Source organism: Pelophylax lessonae, assembly GCF_965119305.1.
Source record: "Pelophylax lessonae genome assembly, chromosome: 8".
Taxonomy (NCBI): Eukaryota; Metazoa; Chordata; class Amphibia; order Anura; family Ranidae; genus Pelophylax; species Pelophylax lessonae.
In genome coordinates, this window is record NC_138775.1 from 148,936,451 (window position 1) to 148,958,193 (window position 21,743).

At 41.2% G+C, this 21,743-nt stretch overlaps 1 protein-coding gene across 2 annotated transcripts in view; it reads left to right on the top strand.

Annotated features, from left to right (window-relative positions):
* The window catches only part of PDC (phosducin), a 51,984-nt gene that overhangs the window by 21,997 nt on the left and 8,244 nt on the right, over positions 1-21,743 (top strand). For both annotated transcript variants that reach the window (XM_082264964.1, XM_082264965.1), the window contains exon 2: positions 12,869-12,950. In XM_082264964.1, coding sequence (XP_082121090.1) covers positions 12,884-12,950 — 67 coding nt within the window. In that variant the 5' untranslated portion in view covers positions 12,869-12,883. The remainder of the gene's footprint in view (positions 1-12,868; positions 12,951-21,743) is intronic.

The window sequence follows — 21,743 nt, forward strand, 5'->3', positions numbered from 1 at the left end:
GGAGGAGAGGCGGTGATCACCGCCGCTCTTCCCGGATCGTCGGGGATCGAGTGAGGAAATCCGCCCACTTGTGTAAACAAAGCGGGCGGATCTCCTATGTGACAGACAGTGACAGGTTACAGGATTCAGCATAGCTGAACCTGCGATCTGTGTCTGTGTCACACAATCCCCTCCTCCCACACACGTCAGTAAGCATGAGGCATACATTTAACCCCTTGATCACCAATAAAGTTAACCCCTTCCCTGCCAGTGTCATTATTACAGTAACAGTGCATATTTATAGCACTGATTACTGTAGTAATTGCACTGGTACCCCCAAAAGTGTCAAAAATTTCAGTTAGGGGTCCGATCTGTCCGCCGCAATGTCGCAGTCCCGCAAAAAGAATCGCAGATCGCCGCCATTACTAGTAAAAAAAAATTAACAATAAAAATGACAAATCTTTCCTGTAGTTAGTAAACGAGATAACTTTTGCTCAAACCAATCATAATACGCTTATTGTGATTTTTTTTACCAAAAATATGTAGCAGAAAACAAATTGGCCTAAAATGTTAAAAAATTTTGATTTTTAATTTTTTTTTGGGAATGTTATACAGTGGGGATAGAAAGTTTGGGCACCCCAGGTAAAAATTTGTATTAATGTGCATAAAGAAGCCAAGGAAAGATGGAAAAATCTCCAAAAGGTGTCAAATTATAGGTTAGGCATTCTTATAATATGTCAACAAAAGTTAGATTTTATTTCCATCATTGACACTTTCAAAATTACAGAAAACAAAATAATGGTGTCTGCAAAAGTTTGGGCACCCTGCAGAATTTATAGCATGCACTGCCCCCTTTGCAAGGCTGAGACCTGCCAGTGTCATGGATTGTTCTCAGTCATCGTCTGAGAAGACCAGGTGATGTCAATCTCAAAGGTTTTAAATGCCCAGACTCACCTGACCTTGCCCCAACAATCCGAACCATGGGATCTTCTAAGCAGTTGTCTAGAAAATTGAAACTGAAAATAGTTGACGCTCACAAAGCTGGAGAAGGCTACAAGAAGATAGCAAAGCGTTTTCAGATGCCAATATCCTCTGTTCGGAATGTAATTAAGAAATGGCAGTCCTCAGGAACAGTGGAAGTTAAAGCAGGATCTGGAAGACCAAGAAAAATATCAGACAGAACAGCTCACAGGATTGTGAGAAAAACAATTCAAAACCCACGTTTGACTGCACGATCCCTCCAGAAAGATCTAGCAGACACTGGAGTTGTGGTACACTATTGCACTATAAAGAGATACTTGTACAAATATGGTCTTCATGGAAGAGTCATCAGAAGAAACCTCTTCTACGTCCTCACCTCAAAAATCAGCGTTTGAACTTTGCAAATGAACATATAGATAAGCCTGATGCATTTTGGAAACAAGTTCTGTGGACCGATGAGGTTAAAATTGAACTTTTTGGCCGGAATGAGCAAAGGTACGTTTGGAGAAGAAGGGGCACAGAATTTAATGAAAAGAACCTCTGTCCAACTGTTAAGCATGGGGGTGGATCAATCATGCTTTGGGGTTGTATTGCAGCCAGTGGCACAGGGAACATCTCACGAGTAGAAGGAAAAATGGATTCAATAAAACTTCAGCAAATTTTGGATGGTAACTTGATGCCATCTGTGAAAAAGCTGAAGTTAAAGAGAGGATGGCTTCTATAAATGGATAATGATCCTAAACACACCTCGAAATCCACAGGGGATTACATCAAGAGGCGTAAACTGAAGGTTTTGCCATGGCCTTCAAAATCTCCTGACCTCATCATAATTGAAAATCTATGGATAGACCTTAAAAGAGCAGTGCGTGACAGACACCCAGAAATCTCAAAGAACTGGAAGACTTTTGTAAGGAAGAATGGGCAAAGATACCTCAAGAATCTAAAGACTCTTGGCTGACTACAAAAAGCGTTTACAAGCTGTGATACTTGCCAAAGGGGGCAGTACAAGATATTAACTCTGCAGAGTGACCAAACTATTGCAGACGCCATTTTTTTGTTTTCTGTTATTTTGAAAGTGTAAATGATGGAAATAAAATCTAACTTTTGTTGACATATTAAAAGAATGTCTAATCTGTAATTTGATGCCTTTTGGAGATTTTTCCATCTTTCCTTGGCTTCTTTATGCACATTAATACAAATTTTTACCTGGGGTGCCCAAACTTTCGATCCCCACTGTATATCAGAATGTAAAAAATATTGTTTTTTTGTCAAAATTGTCGCTCTTTTTTTCAAAAATTTAAAATCGCACAGGTGATCAAATTCCACCAAAAGAAAGCTCTATTTGTGGGGAAAAAAAGGACAATTTGGGTACAATGTCACACGACCGCGCAATTGTCCGTTAAAGTAATGCAGTGCCGAATCGCAAAATATAGCCTGGTCAGGAATGGGGTAAAATCTTCCGGTCTTAAAGCGGTTAAAAATACGCTCATTGAGGATTTTTTTGTCAAAGACATGTAGCTAAATACATTTTGGCCTAAATATATGACAACAATTGAATATATTGGATATTTTTTAACTGCCAAAGTAGAAAATGTCAATTTTTTCGCATAATTTTCGCTCTTTTTTTATTAATATCGCAAAAAAAAAAAAGCGCAGAGGTGATCAAATACCTCATGGTAAAGTGGTTACCACCACTACAATCAAAGATATAAAAAAGCACATCCAATCTGAACATCTGGAACAAGCTGTATCCGTGGCCAATGTCCTCAATATATAATGGCTAGCGCATTTCGAGGCTTAGCCTCTTCTTCAGAGCCCTGAAGAAGTGGGCACTGAAGAAGAGGCTGAGCCTTAAAACACGTTAGCCAACATATATTGAGGACATTTGTCATAGGTACAGTTTGTTCCAGATGTTCAGATTGGATGCGGTTTTTATATCTTTGTTTGTGAGTATATTTACCTTTAAATTAATAAAGCCTGTTATTAAGGATATTGCGCTTGGCCGGTGCGCCCTTTTGTTAGTTTCTTAACTCTATCGTCCGAGTTGTAGTTCTTTTTCCCAGGCCTTTCTGGCCATGTCAACGATCTGAGAAGGTTCTCCCAGGAGAAAAGAGTATATCAGTGAGATCAGGTGACATTGTGGAGACTTCCTGGTACATAAAGACTCAAAAGGTGTCAACGGTCTCTAGACCATACTTTGTCCAAATGTGAGGACCTTAGATAAAGTTGAATTTGCCTAAAAGTCCACAAAGGGAAGAAATTTGTTAAGGATATAGTTTCCAGTTGAGCTAAAGAGAGGAACTTCCCTTTAGAGAAAAAATGGTGAGCTACACCTCCTCGTGGGGCCACTCCTCCTTCAGTAAGGTCTGCGATAAGCCAGGGAGAAAATCTGGGTTACCACGGATCTTAGTTAGAGGGCCCGGCGAAGAGGAGAAGGATGTCAATTCACATGCAATCCTAAAGCATAATAATGATGGGCCAATAAGCAGGTGTTCCATTCTGAATCTGTTTGGAAAGGTGTGGGGGTGGGAGCCAGGTCAATAGATGAAGTGATAAAGGAGATTGATCATTTCCTATTGATACCCACGCCTTTTTTATAAATTGTACATTTCAGCTGAACATATTTAATGCAAGGTACTGATTCCTTCCATATAAACATAGAGCAAGCATATGCAGAAAAGAAAGAGTAAGGGCTCTTTCACACTAGTGTCCGTCGGACGGACTCCGTTTTTCTCAGCGAGGGATCGATCCGCCGATCCCCCGCTGAGCAGAAAGATGACAGCTGTGTCTCCGCGCTGTGTGCGGAGACACAGCTGTCAGTTCCCCATGCATCTCTATGGGGGAAATCGGATGGGAACGGACCGTCGGTCCGTTCTCATCCGATCCGATCCGCTGGATGGATGGAAAATAGGGTTTCCATCCCTTCAGATTTGACGGATCGGATCGGATGTCAGCGGACATGTCTCCGCTAACATCTGATGCCCCATAGAGATGCATGGGGGGACTGTTCAGATCCGCCAAAAAAACGAACAGGCGGATCTGAGCGGTCCGCCTGTGTGAAAGAGGCCTTAGGTAGAGTGATGGGCACTGTCCACATTAAATAAAACAATCTTAGAAGCACATTCATTTTGATAAGTGCCGAACGTCCAAACTAAGAGAGGTAAGCCCCACCCGGTTTTTTTGATCATTTTGAATTTAGCGGATCAATGGCCTAAAGTTCATGTCAAAGGTTTTTAAATGAGGAAGGTATTTGAATGCCCAAGTACGTTATTGCATCTGTCTTCCAGGTGAACATAAAGTTTTCCTCATATAAAGTCTTTATTGGTGTCGGGACTGAGACATAATTCATTTTTAGATTTGATAATTGATGAAAATGATCCAAATCCTTGAGTAGGTTCGGTAAAGAAATCTGTGGCATCGATAGAAAAAAATAGCAGGTCGTCGGCGACAGCTGCCAGTTTATGTTCAGGTTTGTTCAGCGTAACCCCTCTTATGTCTTTATTAGATCGCACTTTGTTTAGGAAGGGCTCCAATGTTAATACAAATATTAAAGGAGATAGCGGGCATCCCTGGTGTGTACCGTTTCTGAAACTGAAGGCATTCGACAGGTGGCCATTGACTCGTACGTGGGTTGTAGGGTTGTAAGCTCTAACGAGCAGGGCCCTCTAGTTCCTCCTGTTTTGAACTGTATTGTAACTGTATTGTCTTCCTTCACATTGTAAAGCGCTGTGCAAACTGTTGGCGCTATATAAAATCCTGTAATAATAATAATAAAGTGCTAGGATGCTCAAAAGCATACGGGGGTGCAAGCCCAACGCTTGCAGCACCTCTCTTTTATAGTCCCAGGCCACTCTTTCAAATGCCTTCTCTGCATCAATGGAGAGAAAGAATCCCTGTCAACAGGAAAGCCAGTGATGCAAGTTTAAGGGCTTTGATAGTATTATCTTGCACTTCTCTTCCAGGTATGAAGCCTACTTGGTCCAGTCCAATTAATTAGGGAATCAATGGGAGATTTCTGTTGGCTAACATTTTTGTATAGAGTTTGATGACTATATTTAAGAGAGATATTGGTTTATAGTTCTCTGCTAGAATTACATTTTTCCTTTCTTCAGAAATACTGTTATGTTTGCCTCTAGGAAGCTATTGGGCAGGGAAGAGGAGACAGGTAGAGCAATAAGGGTGGTCAGCAGTTTAGGGGCTAAAACAGCCTGAAAACATTTATAATAATGTAGTGTTAGACAATTGAGTCCAGGATTTTTCCCTCATTCAATTGTTTTATTCCTATATCCAACTCCTCCAGGGTGAGAGAGCATTCTAATTCCCTAGCCTTCTGTGTCAAGATTGGCTTCATACTATATTTGGCTAGAAAATGTAGCATTTGTCCTAGGCGATCATCCCTTGAAGAGGAGCCCACAATCCGGTTATGAATTTTATATAGCTCCTGATAGTATTGTTTAACGTGATGGGCAATCTCATCATTGTGTGAAATTGCCTTGACCGTGCAAATGATGGATCTGGAGGGAGGATTTTGTCGCCTGAACAGCTCGGGCCAAAAGGCGACCACTTTTGTTTCCATGTTCATAGACCATTTTCTGATTCAGGATATACCATCACCTTGTTTGTGTACCCAATTCCTCTAACAGAAGAGAACGAGTTTGTGTGAATACCTGTAGGATGTCTTGGGCCTGCAATCGTTTGTGGGATGCTTCCAATTCTTTGATTCGGTTGAGCAAGAAGCCAATCTGTTTCTGTCTCTCCTTCTTTAGTAGAGAGTGCTATGAAATCTCCTCGTGTCACGCATTTATGTGTTTCCCATAGGGTGACCGGGCTAATTTCCGGCGTGGCATTCTCCTGAAAAAACCTAATAAGGTTGAAGGCGAAATACTATTTCTGAGACTTTCAAAAGTGAGGCGTTGAGCCTTCAAATCTTGAAAGGATAGGGTCAGGGAAATTGAATGGTGGTCTGAGTAGATGATAGGCTCGATTGTGGCTTTAGATAGGTAGGGGAGATCTCTTTGGGACTAGAAAAAATAGTCCAATCTCGAGTATCTGTTTTGTGAGGGCTAGAAAATAATGTAAAATCTTTGTCTTTGGGGAATAAAGTCTGCCACATGTCGTGAAGTGTCAAGTTATGTAATTGCAAGTTAATTTGACGTATGGCTCTAAAGGGCAGCGCTGATGTACCAGAAGACGTAACCAGTGCTGATGTACCAGAAGACGTAACCAGCGCTGATGTACCAGAAGACGTAACCAGCGCTGATGTACCAGAAGACGTAACCAGCGCTGATGTACCAGAAGACGTATCTACTTAAACACTTTAACAGAAAGAGAAAGAGACACTGAGAACATATATATATATTAACTACTTAGCTGTATAAACGATTAAAAGAAATACAGAGCTGTACTGAAAAGGAAAAACAAAACTGCAAATTTTAAAGAATGGCATCATTACCAACTATGGGCCTTCTGTTAAAACCAAAGCTTGTGAATAATGGCAAAGCAAAACTACAGAATATCCAAAACCAACAAGCATTTTACAATATTAAAGGCTAAGTTCATCTTAAAAAAATATTAAATGCACATTTTTTTGAAGGTAAAAAATGTTAATTTATTTTTTTTTTCAAAGGCTGGCCATACACTATACAATTTTCTTGTTCAACTTTCCTTTAGATTTACCAAAACCATATAATATAAGTTCAAACCTGAACACTTTCAATTTGTATGCAATCAGGCAGGCCCTTGCACTACATAGTTGAAGGTAAATCTAAAGGAAATTGAATAAGAAAATTGTATGGTGTATGGCCAGCCTTAGGAGCCTGTAAAGCATTGCAGATCATGGGTGCAGTGCCAGGCTCCTGCAGACTGTCAGTAGAGCTATGTTTCCATTCCTCTGATACGGGCTGGCAGTTATTAAAGTCCAGGAAGATCAATGAACTATGGGAGTGCTCTCCGGCAACCCTCGCAGTGTAATAAGAACTACAATAGCTGATGGTAGTTGTAGTTCATTCATTCACAGAACTCTGCAAATTAATGATGCGGCTGTGTGTGCATAACCCGCAAAGCTGCTCTGTATTTTAATTGTGACAGTGCAGTGGGTGAGGTAAGAAGATCCCCCGCCTGCTGCCACAATGGAGGATTGGGTTGGGTTGGAGGCAGGTGATTTAGTAACATGGTAATTACAGGTGTAGCACGTAACATGTTACTAAAGGTGAACTTATCCTTTAAATAAGCTCCAGATAAATGAGCCTAAACATGTTCAGCCAATAGAAAAATTAAATAACGGCAAAAGCTGTGCAGAAACTAGGACACCATCCTATGAGGTGATAACAGAGGAAGAAAGGAGGCTGAGAAGAAATAAGGGACAACAGAAGAAAAGGTTAGGGTAAGGCCAAGTGAACAAGATTTTGATGAACCTATCCTCTGCAGATACTAGCAGTAAATAAAAAAAAAAGGCAGAGAGACTACAAAGGACAATAGCCTGTCAGTACCAATAGGAATACCGCATGCAGGTGTTAGCAGGCAATGTAATCAGAAAAACAACTTGTGTGAAAGGTTATGTTTCACCTCTTTGCATCTGACCGTTGTAACTAAAATCTTACTAGGGCGGGTTGATATACCCAAATGTCTTTTTGTTTTTGTTGGTCCTGCTGCTGTTAAAGCTTTTGCCATTGGACAACATAGAGCATTGGTTAACCACTTCAGCCCCAGAATGTTTTACCCCCTTAATGACCAGGCCAATTTTTGCGATACGGCACAGCGTTACTTTAACTGACAATTGCGTGCATCTCTGTACAAATAAAATTGATGTCTTTTTTCCCACAAATAGAACTTTCTTTTGGTGGTATTTGATCACCTCTGCAGGTTTTTAATTTTTGCGCTATAAACAAAAAAAGAATGACAATTTTGAAAAAAAAAAAAATAGTATTTTTTACTTTCTGCTATAAAACATATCCAATAAAAAAAATGTAAAAAATCTAATTTCTTCATCAATTTAGGTCAATATGTATTCTGCTACATATGTTTGGTAGAAAAAAATCCCAATAAGCGTGAATTGATTATTTTGCGCAAAAGTTATAGTGTCTACAAACGATAGGATATTTTTATGGAATTTTTATTTTTTTTACTAGTAATGGCGCTAATCAGCGATTTTTAGCGGGACTGCAACAGCTAAATCTGACACTAACTGACAATTTTGACACTTTTTTGGGGACCAGTGACATTAATACAGTGATCAGTGCTAAAAATATGCACTGTCACTGTAGTAATGACATTGGCTGCGAAGAGGTTAACAACAGGGCAATCAAAGGGTTAAATGTGTCCCTAGGGGGTGCTTGCTAACTGTGTGGGGCGAGTGCTCTGACTGGGGGAAGAAAGAGATCGGTGTTCCTGCTTGATCTCAACCTTCTCCCCTGTCAGAACAGCGATCTGCCTTGTTTACATAGGCAGATCGCTGTTGTGACTCTCCCGCCGGACCCGCTGATTGACATCCCCCGTGTCTAATCAGTGCGCAATCGTGCCTCCGGTGGTGGCACATGCGCCCCCCAGTGGCTATTGCACGAAATGATGTACAGGTACGTCATTTCACACAATAGAGCCGACCTGCCGCAGTAAATATGCGGTAGGCGGTCGGCAAGTGGTTAAAGGCATGGAGTCAAAAGAATGGCCTGGACAGGAAGGGGGTGAAACATTCTGATCCTGAAGGGATTAGTTTACAAACTTTCCTTATAGCTCATTACAGCTAGAGGCCTAGCGATAGTGCTACATTTTTTTCTTTACAGGTATGTTGTTTCTTCTTTGTTTTGTTTTTTTTTTAATTTCAAAAGAGAAAGGATGTAGTAATATGTTATATTGTAGCTCTGCCAATACGTGTCATGTGACTATGATACTAAGGTTAAAACACGTAAATAAAGAGGTGGGTTGCTGGTGACATCAGTGCGTTGATATGGACACGTGTCCATATTCAGTCAATATTAGTGTTTTTCTTTTTTTTAATTAACTGAAAACAGTGGATAGGAAGACAACTCCCCATAATCTAAATCAGGGATCTCCAAACTATGGCCCTCCAGCTGTTGCAGAACTACACATCCCATGTGGCATTGCAAAACTCTGACAGATATGACTAGGCATGTTGGGAATTGTAGTTCCTGAACAACTGGAGGGCCATCGTTTGGAGACCCCTGATCTAAAGCATGAATGTTGGTGTTTCACGTGTGACTTCCCAGTGCTAAATTAGTGCACATGCAGTTGGAAATACCTGTGACTGAACACAAGCTTTTAATATGTTTGAAGGCACTAATTGATCTCTAGGATGGCCTAAATGTTGCAGCCAGGGCCGCTGATAAGGCAGTACAACTGGTCCTGTTGTACTGGGCCCAGGCCTCATCAGCTAAACAGGGAGGCTCGGGCAGCTTTATTGTTTATTTCTGCCTACATAAATAAATTGATTTTACTGGACCGCTCCTATTTGCTTAACAGGACATAGATTACATTTTCCAGGGCCCATCACGTCAACAGAGGGGCCCAGGAGTTGGGAGCCGGGGGGGGGGGGGGACTTTTTTTTTTTCATTTTTGGGGTGTAGGCGGATAAAGTCAGTGTTGCTGTTCTGCTGCACCTCAGGGGGCTGGAGGCAGGGTTGGGGGCCCATTAGGAAGGCTGTATGGGGCCCCATGATTTCTAACAGCAGCCCCAGTTGCAACTCCTGCCCGAAAGTAACATTGGCAATATATTGAGGATGATATTAGGTTATTTGAGCCAACCCTGGGACTATGGTATCTTTGCTGCATGAAAATTAACGTAAAGCTTATCTATGGTTAAAAAGTAAAAATCCACATTGCATTTCCGTTATTTCTAGCTAACTTCTATTGATCTGAATGTCCTTGAAGTTTGAAGACTTAGGCTGGCCATACATGTTCAATTTTCTTGTACAATTTTCTGTTAGATTTACCAAAATCCATATAATATGAGGTCAAAACAAAACAACACTTTCAATTGTATCCTATAAGGCAGGCCTTTATACTACATAGTTGAAGGTAAATCTAAAGAAAATTGTAAGAAATTTGTATAATGTATGGCCAGCCTTGAGCCTCGAACACACGATCAGATTATCGGACGATCTTTCGTCCGTTTTTTCTTGCATGCTAGTCTAATGTGGAAAGTGAAGAGGTTACTTTCATACAAAAATTCCCGTATGACAGAATTCTACTTCAGAAGTGATGTCATGAGTTGAATTGTTTTGTATGTGTTATTTCATTTCTGAGCATGCCTAGTCTTGCTCTTACGATTTTTTACGGATGAAAACTGTACTAATTAAATGAAAATCGGACTTTGTGTTGACGTACGATAAAAATTTTATAGCCTGCACATCCATTTTTTGTCGTCCGAAAATTTGTAACGGGCTGTCGAAAGCACTATACTAACAATCCGAAAATCGGCAGATCGTTCGTCGGACAAAATTTTACTTCTGATTTTTGTATCATGTGTACTGGCCTTTACTGTGTGAAGACCGCTACACATTTACTTCCTAGAATTCTGTGACATGTATTCAGTATGCCCTGTGTGTAGGAATACATTTCACAGAGCCTACCATCTGAACTACACATGTGCTGAGAGAAGGAGTTTCAGGAGGCAGAGTTAGTACAGGAATCTCTGCTTGCAGGCAGCAAGGTACCATGGGATATGTAGTCCTTGGAAATCGAGAGTAAACAGCAGAGAAGGTGTTGCAAAGCATGCAGGGCATCCAGGAAGTCATGGAAAGAGATGACCAGCTGACAGGCAGAACTAACAACATGAACATAAATTTTTCACGTAAGCTTATATTGCTTGGTCAAAAATAATCATTGTATTGCTTTTAAAAAAAATATAAAATGAAAGTGTATTCTGTGACCATACAACTTTTTATTTGGCATTTGCACTTTTGCAGTCAAATTGTTGTGTTCCCACTCACACAACGTACTTAGGAAAAAAAAATGCTTACCTTTTAGATGTTTCAGAGGAGAAGGTGTCCTAGCTGATTTTAAGAATTTCTGGACAGTCTTAAGCCTGGTATACACATATAGTTTTGTTTTTGTTCAACCTAGTGGGCTGAACGAAAAAAACAGTTGAGGAGCTTGCTGTACTAACTATGCAATCTTAGTGCAGCTATTTCCCCGCTGAGCTATTGTGTTCTGACAGGGGGACTGCAAGTCCTGATCAGATGTTGATTGGCTGCTGGTTTTCCAGCAGGCCCATTCAACAGAAGCTGGACGTTAAGCTTTTACAGTGTCTTTGTCCCCACACAGACTTATGGTGTGAATACACGATTAGAATATCGCCCGATCATTCGACCACCGACTTTTGAAAAAGTATTTGTCGGTCGAAAACGTTGCCAACATACACGGTCCGAATATCGACCGACCGTTGCCCGCCGACCATCGAAACAGTGTTCCTCGGTCCTCATGTGTGATGAGGTTATACAGATTTAAACTGAACGACCTCAACACCAACGTATAGAATATCGTTCAGTCGCAAACAAGACGACAGAATTTTTCGGGTTTTTCAAACGGTATTTTTCGTTCACAATATCGATATCGCTCATTGATGGCTGGGCATTAACGAGTAGAACATCGGCCGATCGCTCGCTGAACGGAAATTTTCGTCCGATTTTCTTATCGTGTATTCCAGCCATAATTTGTGCCTCTTTAACATACAATGCAGGAGGGCGGTTTCTAAAATTTTAACCCTTTGTTAGGGCAGACAGTGTTCAAATCTAGTTTACAGATGCCAATAAAGAACCGTAAACAAAGTACAGAGAGGGTTAATTATGTTAAACATTACTCCATGCCCCCTTCTAAAGATTGCAAAGCAAGGAGACCATGTATGGATTTTTAAACAAGTAAAACACACTTAAAAAGGTAACGAGCAAATTTATTTTTTCTCTTTTATAAGTTATGCGATCTAAATGGAAACAGGTAAGAAATATAAAGTAGGTGGTATCCCAGTTTGGCTGCAAAAGTAAAAATATACTGTAAACTGAGGTGTTGGACAACTCATGGCAGCTACCAAGGCACACATTAATTTATTTGACATAGAATTGTAAACACTAAGGCCCCTTTCACACTTGTGCGACGTCTTGCGATTTGGGACTGCAAAGTCGTATGACAAGTCATACTCCATGATTTCCAATGAGTACCGTTCATATCTATACGACTTCAAGTCGCAACGACTTCAAAGTAGACCTTGGACTACTTTGGGCCGATTTTATTGCGTTTTGATGTCCAAAGACATATGCAATGCTTCAAGTCCAGTCAAAATCGTGGTAAAATTGCGGCAAAAAAAATTTGCATAAGTTCACATAAGTGTGAAAGGGGCCTAAGGAGTCTATTTTAACCGTTTTCACTGAAGATTTCCCTAAGGTAGGCCATAGGCTAGGTAATTTTCTTTCCTTCCAAAGAAAATTGCTTGATTATCCCATCAACACTGACTGAGGAATGCTATTGTCATTCAGGAAAAAGCTGACAGGCTGGTTGTACACATGTCTATTAATAGATCGACTTGTGTACAACCAGGGTGCCCATACATGGACCAAAATTCGGCCAGTCCCTGCTAAACTGGTTGAATTGCGATGCATGTATGGATGGCTCAACTCTTACCCAAGAGTCAACATTTTATCTAATTGGATTCAATGAGAAAATGTGTAAATTCTGTGTGAAAGTTGCGCAAACTTTGTGTAAAAATATTTATAAACCCCTTAGTATTGGTTGAGTTTGATTTTAATGTTGCATTTGTGGATATGCGGCTTACAAACTACTGCTTTATACAAATTCTGTAGGTCACAGTAACAAACTGTTATACAGTAAATATCAACACAATGCATACATAACCTTTTTGACCATATCAAATAATTTAAAAGCATTTTTTTAATGTTTACAGAATCCAGAATTAGTTATGGGGGATATTGACACCCAAAGCCTCGAAGAGGAAACCGATTTTGAAGGATCTGCTACAAACACAGGTACATTTTTTTATTTTTTTTTTTACAAATGCTTTATGTAATCTTCAACCGTATTTCCAATTTAAAGCGCAAATATACTGTGCTATACTTACCTTTGCACCAGTGGTCCGATATCAACGCGGTCCCAGCATCTTTTCCTCGGCTTCTTCCATGTGCCGGTCTTTGCCCATCTTGATTGGCCAGCAGGGGTATGACGTTACGCAGGAGTGCAGCCATCCTGGCACACAGGCACTGCGCCAGAATGTGAACTGAGCCGTGCTTGAATTGGTCAGTTTTATTGTGCCCAGTGTATATTTCCTCAGTTGATGGCAGTAGAAGCCTTGGTTGCAAATTACCATGAAAGTGTGCCCCTTAATGCAATGTTTCTCAACTCCAATCCTCAAGTACCCCCCAGCAGGTCATGTTTTCAGGCTTTCCATTATTTTTCACAGGTGATTTGATCAGTTTCACTGCCCTAGTAATTACCACAGTGGTTTCATCTGAGGGAAATCCAGAAAACATAACCTGTTGGGGGTACTTGAGGACTGGAGTTGAGAAAAATTGCCTTAATGAACTCTGGGACAAAGATTTTACAGTGATTACAAATATCCTATGTTCTCCCACCAATGTCCCACTTTTTAGGGCGTTATATTTCCAAAATTGGACATTTAAAGAGATAAAATGAAACACTTTGTTTTGATTTGGAGAAGCAACATTTGCTAGCACTTCAAGGGTTAACAATTAGCAAGGAGGCGAAAAGAATGTTTTGCAGTATAAAGAGTACCATTAACCTGCAGCCTGTAGGTATGGAAGGCAATTCATTGTTTCAAAGGTTTGTGAACTGTTAAAAATGAACTACAGGCAATTTAAAGGGTAACTCCACTTCCATTGGGGAAACTGGGAAATAAAATAAAAAAATAATATAGCATATACATGTGCGACACAGGTCATATTGTAATTGACTGTTATTAACCACTTGCCTTCTGTGCACTTAAACACCCTTCCCATCCAGGCCAATTTTCAGCTTTCAGCGCTGTCACACTTTGAATGACAATTGCGCGGTCATGCTACACTGTACCCATTTGAAATTTTTATCATTTTTTTCACACAAATAGAGCTTTCTTTTGGTGGTATTTAATCATCTCTGGGTTTTTTATTTTTTACAAAAAAAAAGAATAAAGACAAAAAATTTTGAAAAAAAAAAAAAGTTTTTCTTATTTTCTGCGAGTAAATTTTGAAAATAAATTTTTCTCCTTCACTGATGTGCGCTGATGAGGCGGCACTGATGGGCACTGATAGGCTGCACTGATGGGCACTGATGAGGTGGCACTTATGGGCACTGATGAGGTGGCACTTATGGGCACTGATGAGGAGGTACTAATATGCCGCACTGATGAGCACTGATAGGCGGCACTGATAGGCGGCACTGAGAGGCGGCACTGAGAGGCGGCACTGATGAGCACTGATAGGCGGCACTGCTGGGCACTGAGAGGCGGCACTGCTGGGCACTGAGAGGTGGCACTGCTGGGCACTGACAGGTGGCACTGCTGGGCACTGAGAGGCGGCACTGAGAGGCGGCACTGATGGGCACTGATAGGCGGCACTGATGGGCACTGGCGGATGGCACTGGACACTGATGGGTGGCACTGATGAGCGGCACTGATGGGCAGTACCATCAGTGCCCACACTCAGTGCCCATAGTGCTGCCAGTCAGTGCTCATCAGTGCCTAGATGAGCAGGCACTGATGGGCACTGACTAGCAGGACTATGGGCACTGATTGTGGGCATTGATGGGGGGCACTGATGGCGGGCACTGTGGGCACTGATGGGGGGGCACTGTGTGTGTGTTTTTACCTTGTGTAATCAGGGCACTGGTGATCGGTGCCCTGATTACATTCTCCTGTGTCCCCGGCGCTGTGAGGCTCCCCCTCCTTCCTCACACTGCAGGCTCCGTGTGAGGAAGGAGCGCCGGCGATGAGAGATGATCTCATATGTTTACATATGAGATCATCGCTCATTGGACGGCCAGATCACGTGGTGAATGGCCGCTGTGATTGGCCATTCACCACGATCTGTGATCGGCCGTGTCCAAGGGACACGGCCGACACAGATTTTCCCCGCAGCGCGCTCGCGGGAGCGCGCTGGGGGCGTGTCACTGGGAGGCCGTTTAAAAACGGCCTCCCGAAAATTCGAGTCCGCGCTGCAGCCGTATATAGGCTGTAGCGCGGACGGGGGGTGGTTAAAAATGACCTTTCCTTTTTAATCTGCAGCTCTGTTATTTTCTGTAAAGTCGAATGCGATATGGCTACCTGACAGCCAGCCCCCCAGAAACATAATTTCTTGCTTGTGTGATTGGCTCACTGATTTTCCCAGAAGTCTACACTAAGATACAAATCAGGTTTTTGGCATCCCCTGCAACAAAAAATAAATTTTTGGTAAGATACTCCCAATAGTAAATAACGTCTAAAGGGATGAGCCCTGATTCTGCAGCATCTGGTTGATAATTATGAAACCACTTCCATTAGACTCACTTAGCACAGGGGCAAAGAGAAACAAACAGGGATTTCTTCAGAATAACAAAAGGTAGGAATCTGCAAAAAAAGTTTGTTAAAACCCTTGTATTGTACATAGATCACCCAAAGGGGAATTTTTTTTTCTCAATAAAAGTAAAGCTACGCTGTAAGTGCAGTACAGGCGGTCCCCGGGTTACAAACATCCAACTTACAAACGACTCCTACTTATAAACGAAGGGAGACAACAGGAAGTGAGGAGAAATCTAGCCCTAGGAAGGGAAGCTTTATCATCAATCCTTGTTTCCACAACAACCCAAAATTTTCAAAATCCAGTTGTAATAGGGACAGAAAGTGAGGTGAAATCTTCTGAGCAGGGGTAGAGACAGCTAAACAAATGGTACAGGGGTGTTAACCATTCCCTATGCTGTCCAAAAAACTTAAAAATTATTCTTTTGGCTAGAGCTAAACTTACCTACAGTCCCTATCTTGTTTGTAACCCGGGGACTGCCTGCATATGGAAACTTTTGGCCAGTTACCATGCCAAATACCATGGCAACAACTTTGATTTCCACCACAAAAGCAGTAGCATTGCTTGGTGCAGAAAACTGGGTCAAAAAAACCCACCATAGTGCTAATTGGATAATGAAGTAGCAAGGCAGTGGTGGTTGAAACTTGTCATATAATCCATATAATTAAATTTTTGCAAAGTTTACTCTTTTAATGTAATGATAATGCTACCAGTTGCACCGAATACACTAAATAACAGGTGCTGATTGGTGGTGTAATAATGCAGAAAGGACTGAAGAAGGGCTTATTATTTACAAGCATTACTGGTAGATGTCTGCTTAATGAAACATAGCACAAGCTGATAGTTAAGTCTGAATATATAATCATTTATCGTCCCCTTTTTTAAGATTAAAAAAATATTCATATTATACAGTATCTATAAAACAAGGGTTTCAAATCATTGCAACTTTGTAGGCAGATGCAGTTTCTCCACCGCAGGTGGTACTAAACGGCAGCTGCAGTACAGAGGGAGATGAAGTTGGGGAAACATGGTTCCCTATGGTTTCTTGAGTCACTAAGGCAGCAATCCGGTTGGATGCTGATGGGCTATGTGACTCTGACAGCCATCTTGGGTCAGGCAGAGTTTACTTAAGACCCTAGCTCCTAGGTTTGGCGCACATTTAGCATGTGGATAGTCAGGGCCATAGATAATTTTTTTTCTTGGGGGGGGGGTTCAGCCTTGAGTACCCAGATAACAATAATTATCATACCTGCCACGTTGTGACAAATTGTGGTGTGTGTGTGTATATATATATATATAAATATATATATATATATATATATATACAGTAAATACAGCGCTCCCAGCAGGCACTTCTGCTGGTGAAGCAAATAGTAAACATGGCATCAATGTCAGCTGGGCCTTGCTTGTCAGCCTCATGGATGAGACAGGTGGTCTCCCCAGTGGCAGTTCAGCTCCCGCACCTGATAGGCTACACTAGCCTAGCTGCTGTGAAATTGACCGATGCTCTGGGGGGGTTTGGATCCCGCTGACCCCCCCCCCCTTATCTACGCCCCTGTGGATAGTGTAGGGACAGGTCATCCAACTGTCAGGGACAGTATTAGCAGCAGGTAAAGGTTCCAGATGAGTTAAGGAAAGCCTGGGGATCTAACACTCTTCCTGGAAACCTCTCCACTTGGGCTCAGACTGGCTAGGCCGCATTCCACCCCTCAAGACAGACTCTGTCAGCTCGGCTGATGCTTCGCTACACGCTTCTGTCATCCGTGAGTGTTCCCAGTTGGGTTGCCTTCCGACAGGCTTGTTGTGAACTGTTTTACTTTTACCTCAATACAAGTTCCTTTAATTGAATCTAAAATGAGTTTGTGTTATTGCCGCCACACCATGCTGCACCCACACGCACTTGGCGGCAGTTGGCAAGATAAGTCACTTCTCGCAGCTCATTAGGAAGTAGGTGTAGGCTCCGCTAAGATCGGCTCTTGCCCTGGTGCCCAAGTTTAATGCCTCCATTATGCCCCTTGCGGAGTGGGTAGAGAGACTAAAGCGCGCTGAGAGCCTGTACCAGGTTCCTGCCCGCTGAACATGGAGCTAGCTATTAACTCCTTGAAGGATGATTCCAACAAGCGGTAATGGCTCTCCCAGAAGAGGACTAGGCCACACTGCTGCAAATTATTGCACGTCTAGCGGGCCTGTTTAGATAAATTGTGGCTTGCTCTGCTAAATGCTGGTGTCATCTGTGAGTGTTCCTGGTTGGGCTTGTTGTGAACTGTTTTACTTTGACTTCAATACAAGTTCTTTCAATTGCATCTGGTGCAAGTGTTTGTTTTTGCCGCTGCACCATGCTGCACCCACCCAAAACTCAGTAGTCATTCTTCTTTTTTTAAAAAAACATTTTTTTCCAGCAAGAACTCATCTATGTGGTCTTTTATTAAACTCTCCAATATCTTCCCGACTATAGAAGTTAAACTAACAGGTCTATAGTTACTTGGCAAAGACTTTGATCCCTTTTTAAATATAGGCACCACATTGGCCTTACGCCAATCAAGTGGTAATATTCCAGTCCTTAACGAGTCCCTAAAAATTAGAAACAAAGTCTTAGAAATTACAGCGCTCAATTCTTTTAGGATGCATGGGTGGATGTCATCTGGTCCAGGCGCTTATTCTGTGTAAATATTTCTGGACCATATCACTTTTGAGCCATTGTGGATCATTTGGGGCTGTGTCAATACCGTCCTCATTATGGTCATGAGCTCCCCCATGCTCATTTGCATATACAGAGCTGAAGAAAGTATTTAATAAATTTACCTTTTCTTTGTCCCCAGTCACCCACTCCTGATTATTTTGTAAAGGGCCTACATGCTCAGACCTAACCTTTTTACTGTTAATATATTTGAAGAATTTTTTGGGGTTTGTCCTACTATCTTTTGCAATCTGTCGTTCATTTGGAATTTTTGCGTCCCTGATTTCCTTTTTACATATTCTGTTATATTATTTGTAACAATTAAACAATGATAGTGTTCCCTCATTTTTATATTTTTTAAAAGCTCTTTTCTTTTTATCTATAGCTTTTTTAACTTTTGCCATGAGCCACATAGGTTTTATTTTTAGCCTTTTAAACTTATTACCCATGGGAATATACTTTGCAGTGGGGGGTTGTAATGCGCTTTAGGGTGTTTTTAAACCAACTCTTCTTATTATATTATATATACTTTTCTTTCAATTAAAATTCATAAAATACTACAATCATGTATCACTCTATTAATTTAAAGTGCTCATGTGCTCCAAATAACGGTGACGAGGGTATGTTACACATACAGTGCTTGTGTGCCAACCATAAATTAAAGTAAATCCGTGTTGTTAAACAATAAATAGATATGGGGTGCCTTTCATCCAATTTAACATATAAAGTGCCTAAAACATAAAGTGACCAAGTGCGCCAGTATATATAAAACATATACAGTGCTTCTATATAAATATTTCAGCAAAACTATTCACTGGAGGAAGATAGAAAGCACCACGGATCAATTTGAATTGATGTTATTTTAAAATAATTTGTTTGGACACTTATAGATTATTTAGCACTAAAAGGAGTAGGCCTTTGACAGAGTGACCTGGGACTGTATGAGTGAAACTCAAAAATTCTAAAATGGAGACAATCTGCTTCAGATGATACTGGCACTTTACTCCACTCCAACTGCACAAGTGAAAGTCAACGGCCACCTGTCAAACACCTTTCCAGTATCAAAATATCAAGGGTGCAGTAATAATCGATCATGAATATAAAATCGCAGCCTTCGCGGATGACATCCTCTTATTCTTTTGGAACCACATATCTCCCTCCCGAATCTCCTAAAGGACTTTAAACTCTTCCAACACATTTCCAACCTAAAGATTAATTTTGATAAATCCTATGCCCTAAACATATCCCTCCCGAATGACACTGTGTCCCAATGTCAGAACAACTTTCCCTTTATCTGGAAACCCAGGTTTAGTACCTACTTAGGTATCCAACTCCCAACAAAACTCTCTGACTTATTCACATTGAACTTCTCATCTAGCCTGACCTCAATTAAAGAGGACTTGCAAAGATGGGATATGGCTTCTTTCTGCCGTCATAAAAATGAATATTCTTCCAAGAACTCTATACATTATGCAAGCTGTCCCTATCCACCTTCCGCCTGCCGCTATGTACAAGGCTCTTTGCACAAAATTTATCTGGCACAAAAAACGCCCACGTGTTCGCAAAACTAAGGGGGGCATAGGACTGCCTGATATACATAACTACCACAGAGCTTGTTTACCTACTAGAATAGTGGATTGGAATATTCACGCTGGTACCAAACAATGGTTACTCTAGAAGACTCTATCTCGTCAGCACCGTTAGCTACTATGCCCTGGCTATCTCTGAAACATGTCCCCCAATCACTCCTTGAACACCCCTTGATAGGTCCTTCCCTACGAAACTTATACGAGACAAAAGCAACATTTTCCATCTCCTCTACACTACTGGTCCGCTTACTTCGCTCTGTCTTAACCCAGACTTTACTCCCGGGATATCGACACAATTTCTTGCTTCATCTTGGCCACATAAACATATTTTAGCCAAACATTTATTTTCCAAAGCAGAACTCATGACCTGTGACCAACTTCCCAAATGTTAAACCATAGTTTTCCTCTATGGACATACCTGCAGGTACACCACTTTCTTTCGAGTACAAAACCTAAAAATACCTGGATGCCTCCACTCACAAAGTTCAAATCCCTTTGTCTGGAGGAATCGCCCCAAAAACATCTAATTTTCATAATATACTCCTTACTATTTGACAAGTATCCCATGAAAAACAAAAAATGGAAACATGGAAACATGATCTTACACTAAACCTTTTTTGACACACAATGGCAAAGCACCTTTGAAACCATTCTCAAAGGTTCATCTAATGTCTCGGCCCAAGAGAACAGCTACAAAATTCTCATGCGATGGTACAGGGTTCCAACTCATCTCCATAAATTTAATCCATCCATCTCCAAGCTCTGTTGGAGATGCAATCAAGAACCAGGATCACTGCTTCACATTTGGTGGTCTTGGGCGGTAATCCAAAAGTTCTGGAAAGAAGTCCATACCACCCTCCTAAAAATATCCATGTCTGGGTTGGACTACTCACCCGCACAATACCTACTACACCACAATTCTAAGGCAGACCACGCTTATTTCAAATCACTGACCATGTACTTGATTAACGCAGCCAAAATTAGTATCCCCGCCCTATGGGGTAAAACTCGAGCTCCTTCTATTTCCGAGTGGTTTCATAGAATTGACAGAATAGCGGTGATGGAAGAATTAATAGCCGTTTCAAATGACTACATATCTAAATTCATCAAGACATGGTCTTGTTGGTACCAATTCAGATCCACTCCTGATTATATTCGCCTTATGAATCCTAAAAGTTGAGCTGTACTTGAAACTTTTCTAGATTCTCTGTCAACATCCACTTGCCTTTTTTTATTTCCTTTTTTTTTTTTTTCCCCCGATCTTGGAACACTGAGACAGACGAGTGGAAGTGGGTCACAAGAGCAGGGTATGATGGAGGCTATGCCCCCCCTGCTCCGGCCCACTCCACTCCAATGCCCCACAACTTCACATCTCTTACAGTCTGCACCTTCACATTACCTCTCTACACTCATCACTTTTTTATCCCCACATAATCACGCATTGGACGAAATATTTTGTGTTACTAGAGTTTCAGTACTCTTCATATAACTATCACTCTATACCCCACTCTCTTCTTACCCATCCTTCCTTCCCCAGTTCTGACCGTTGAGTTATGTTTTTTAATGCTATGTTAGCTAAATCTGCATTAACAATAATCAGTATGTACATTCTGTTATATACAGTGGGTACGGAAAGTATTCAGACCCCCTTAAATTTTTCACTCTGTGTTATATTGCAGCCATTTGCTAAAATCATTTAAGTTCATTCTTCTTCCTCATGAATGTACACATAGCACCCCATACTGACAGAAAAACACAGAATTGTTGACATTGTTGCAGATTTATTAAAAAAGAAAAACTGAAATATCACATGGTCCTAAGTATTCAGACCCTTTGCTCAGTATTTAGTAGAAGCCCCCTTTTGATCTAATACAGCCAGGAGTCTTTTTGGGAAAGATGCAACAAGTCTTTCACACCTGGATTTGGGGATCCTCTGCCATTCCTCCTTGCAGATCCTCTCCAGTTCTGTCAGGTTGGATGGTAAACGTTGGTGGACAGCCATTTTTA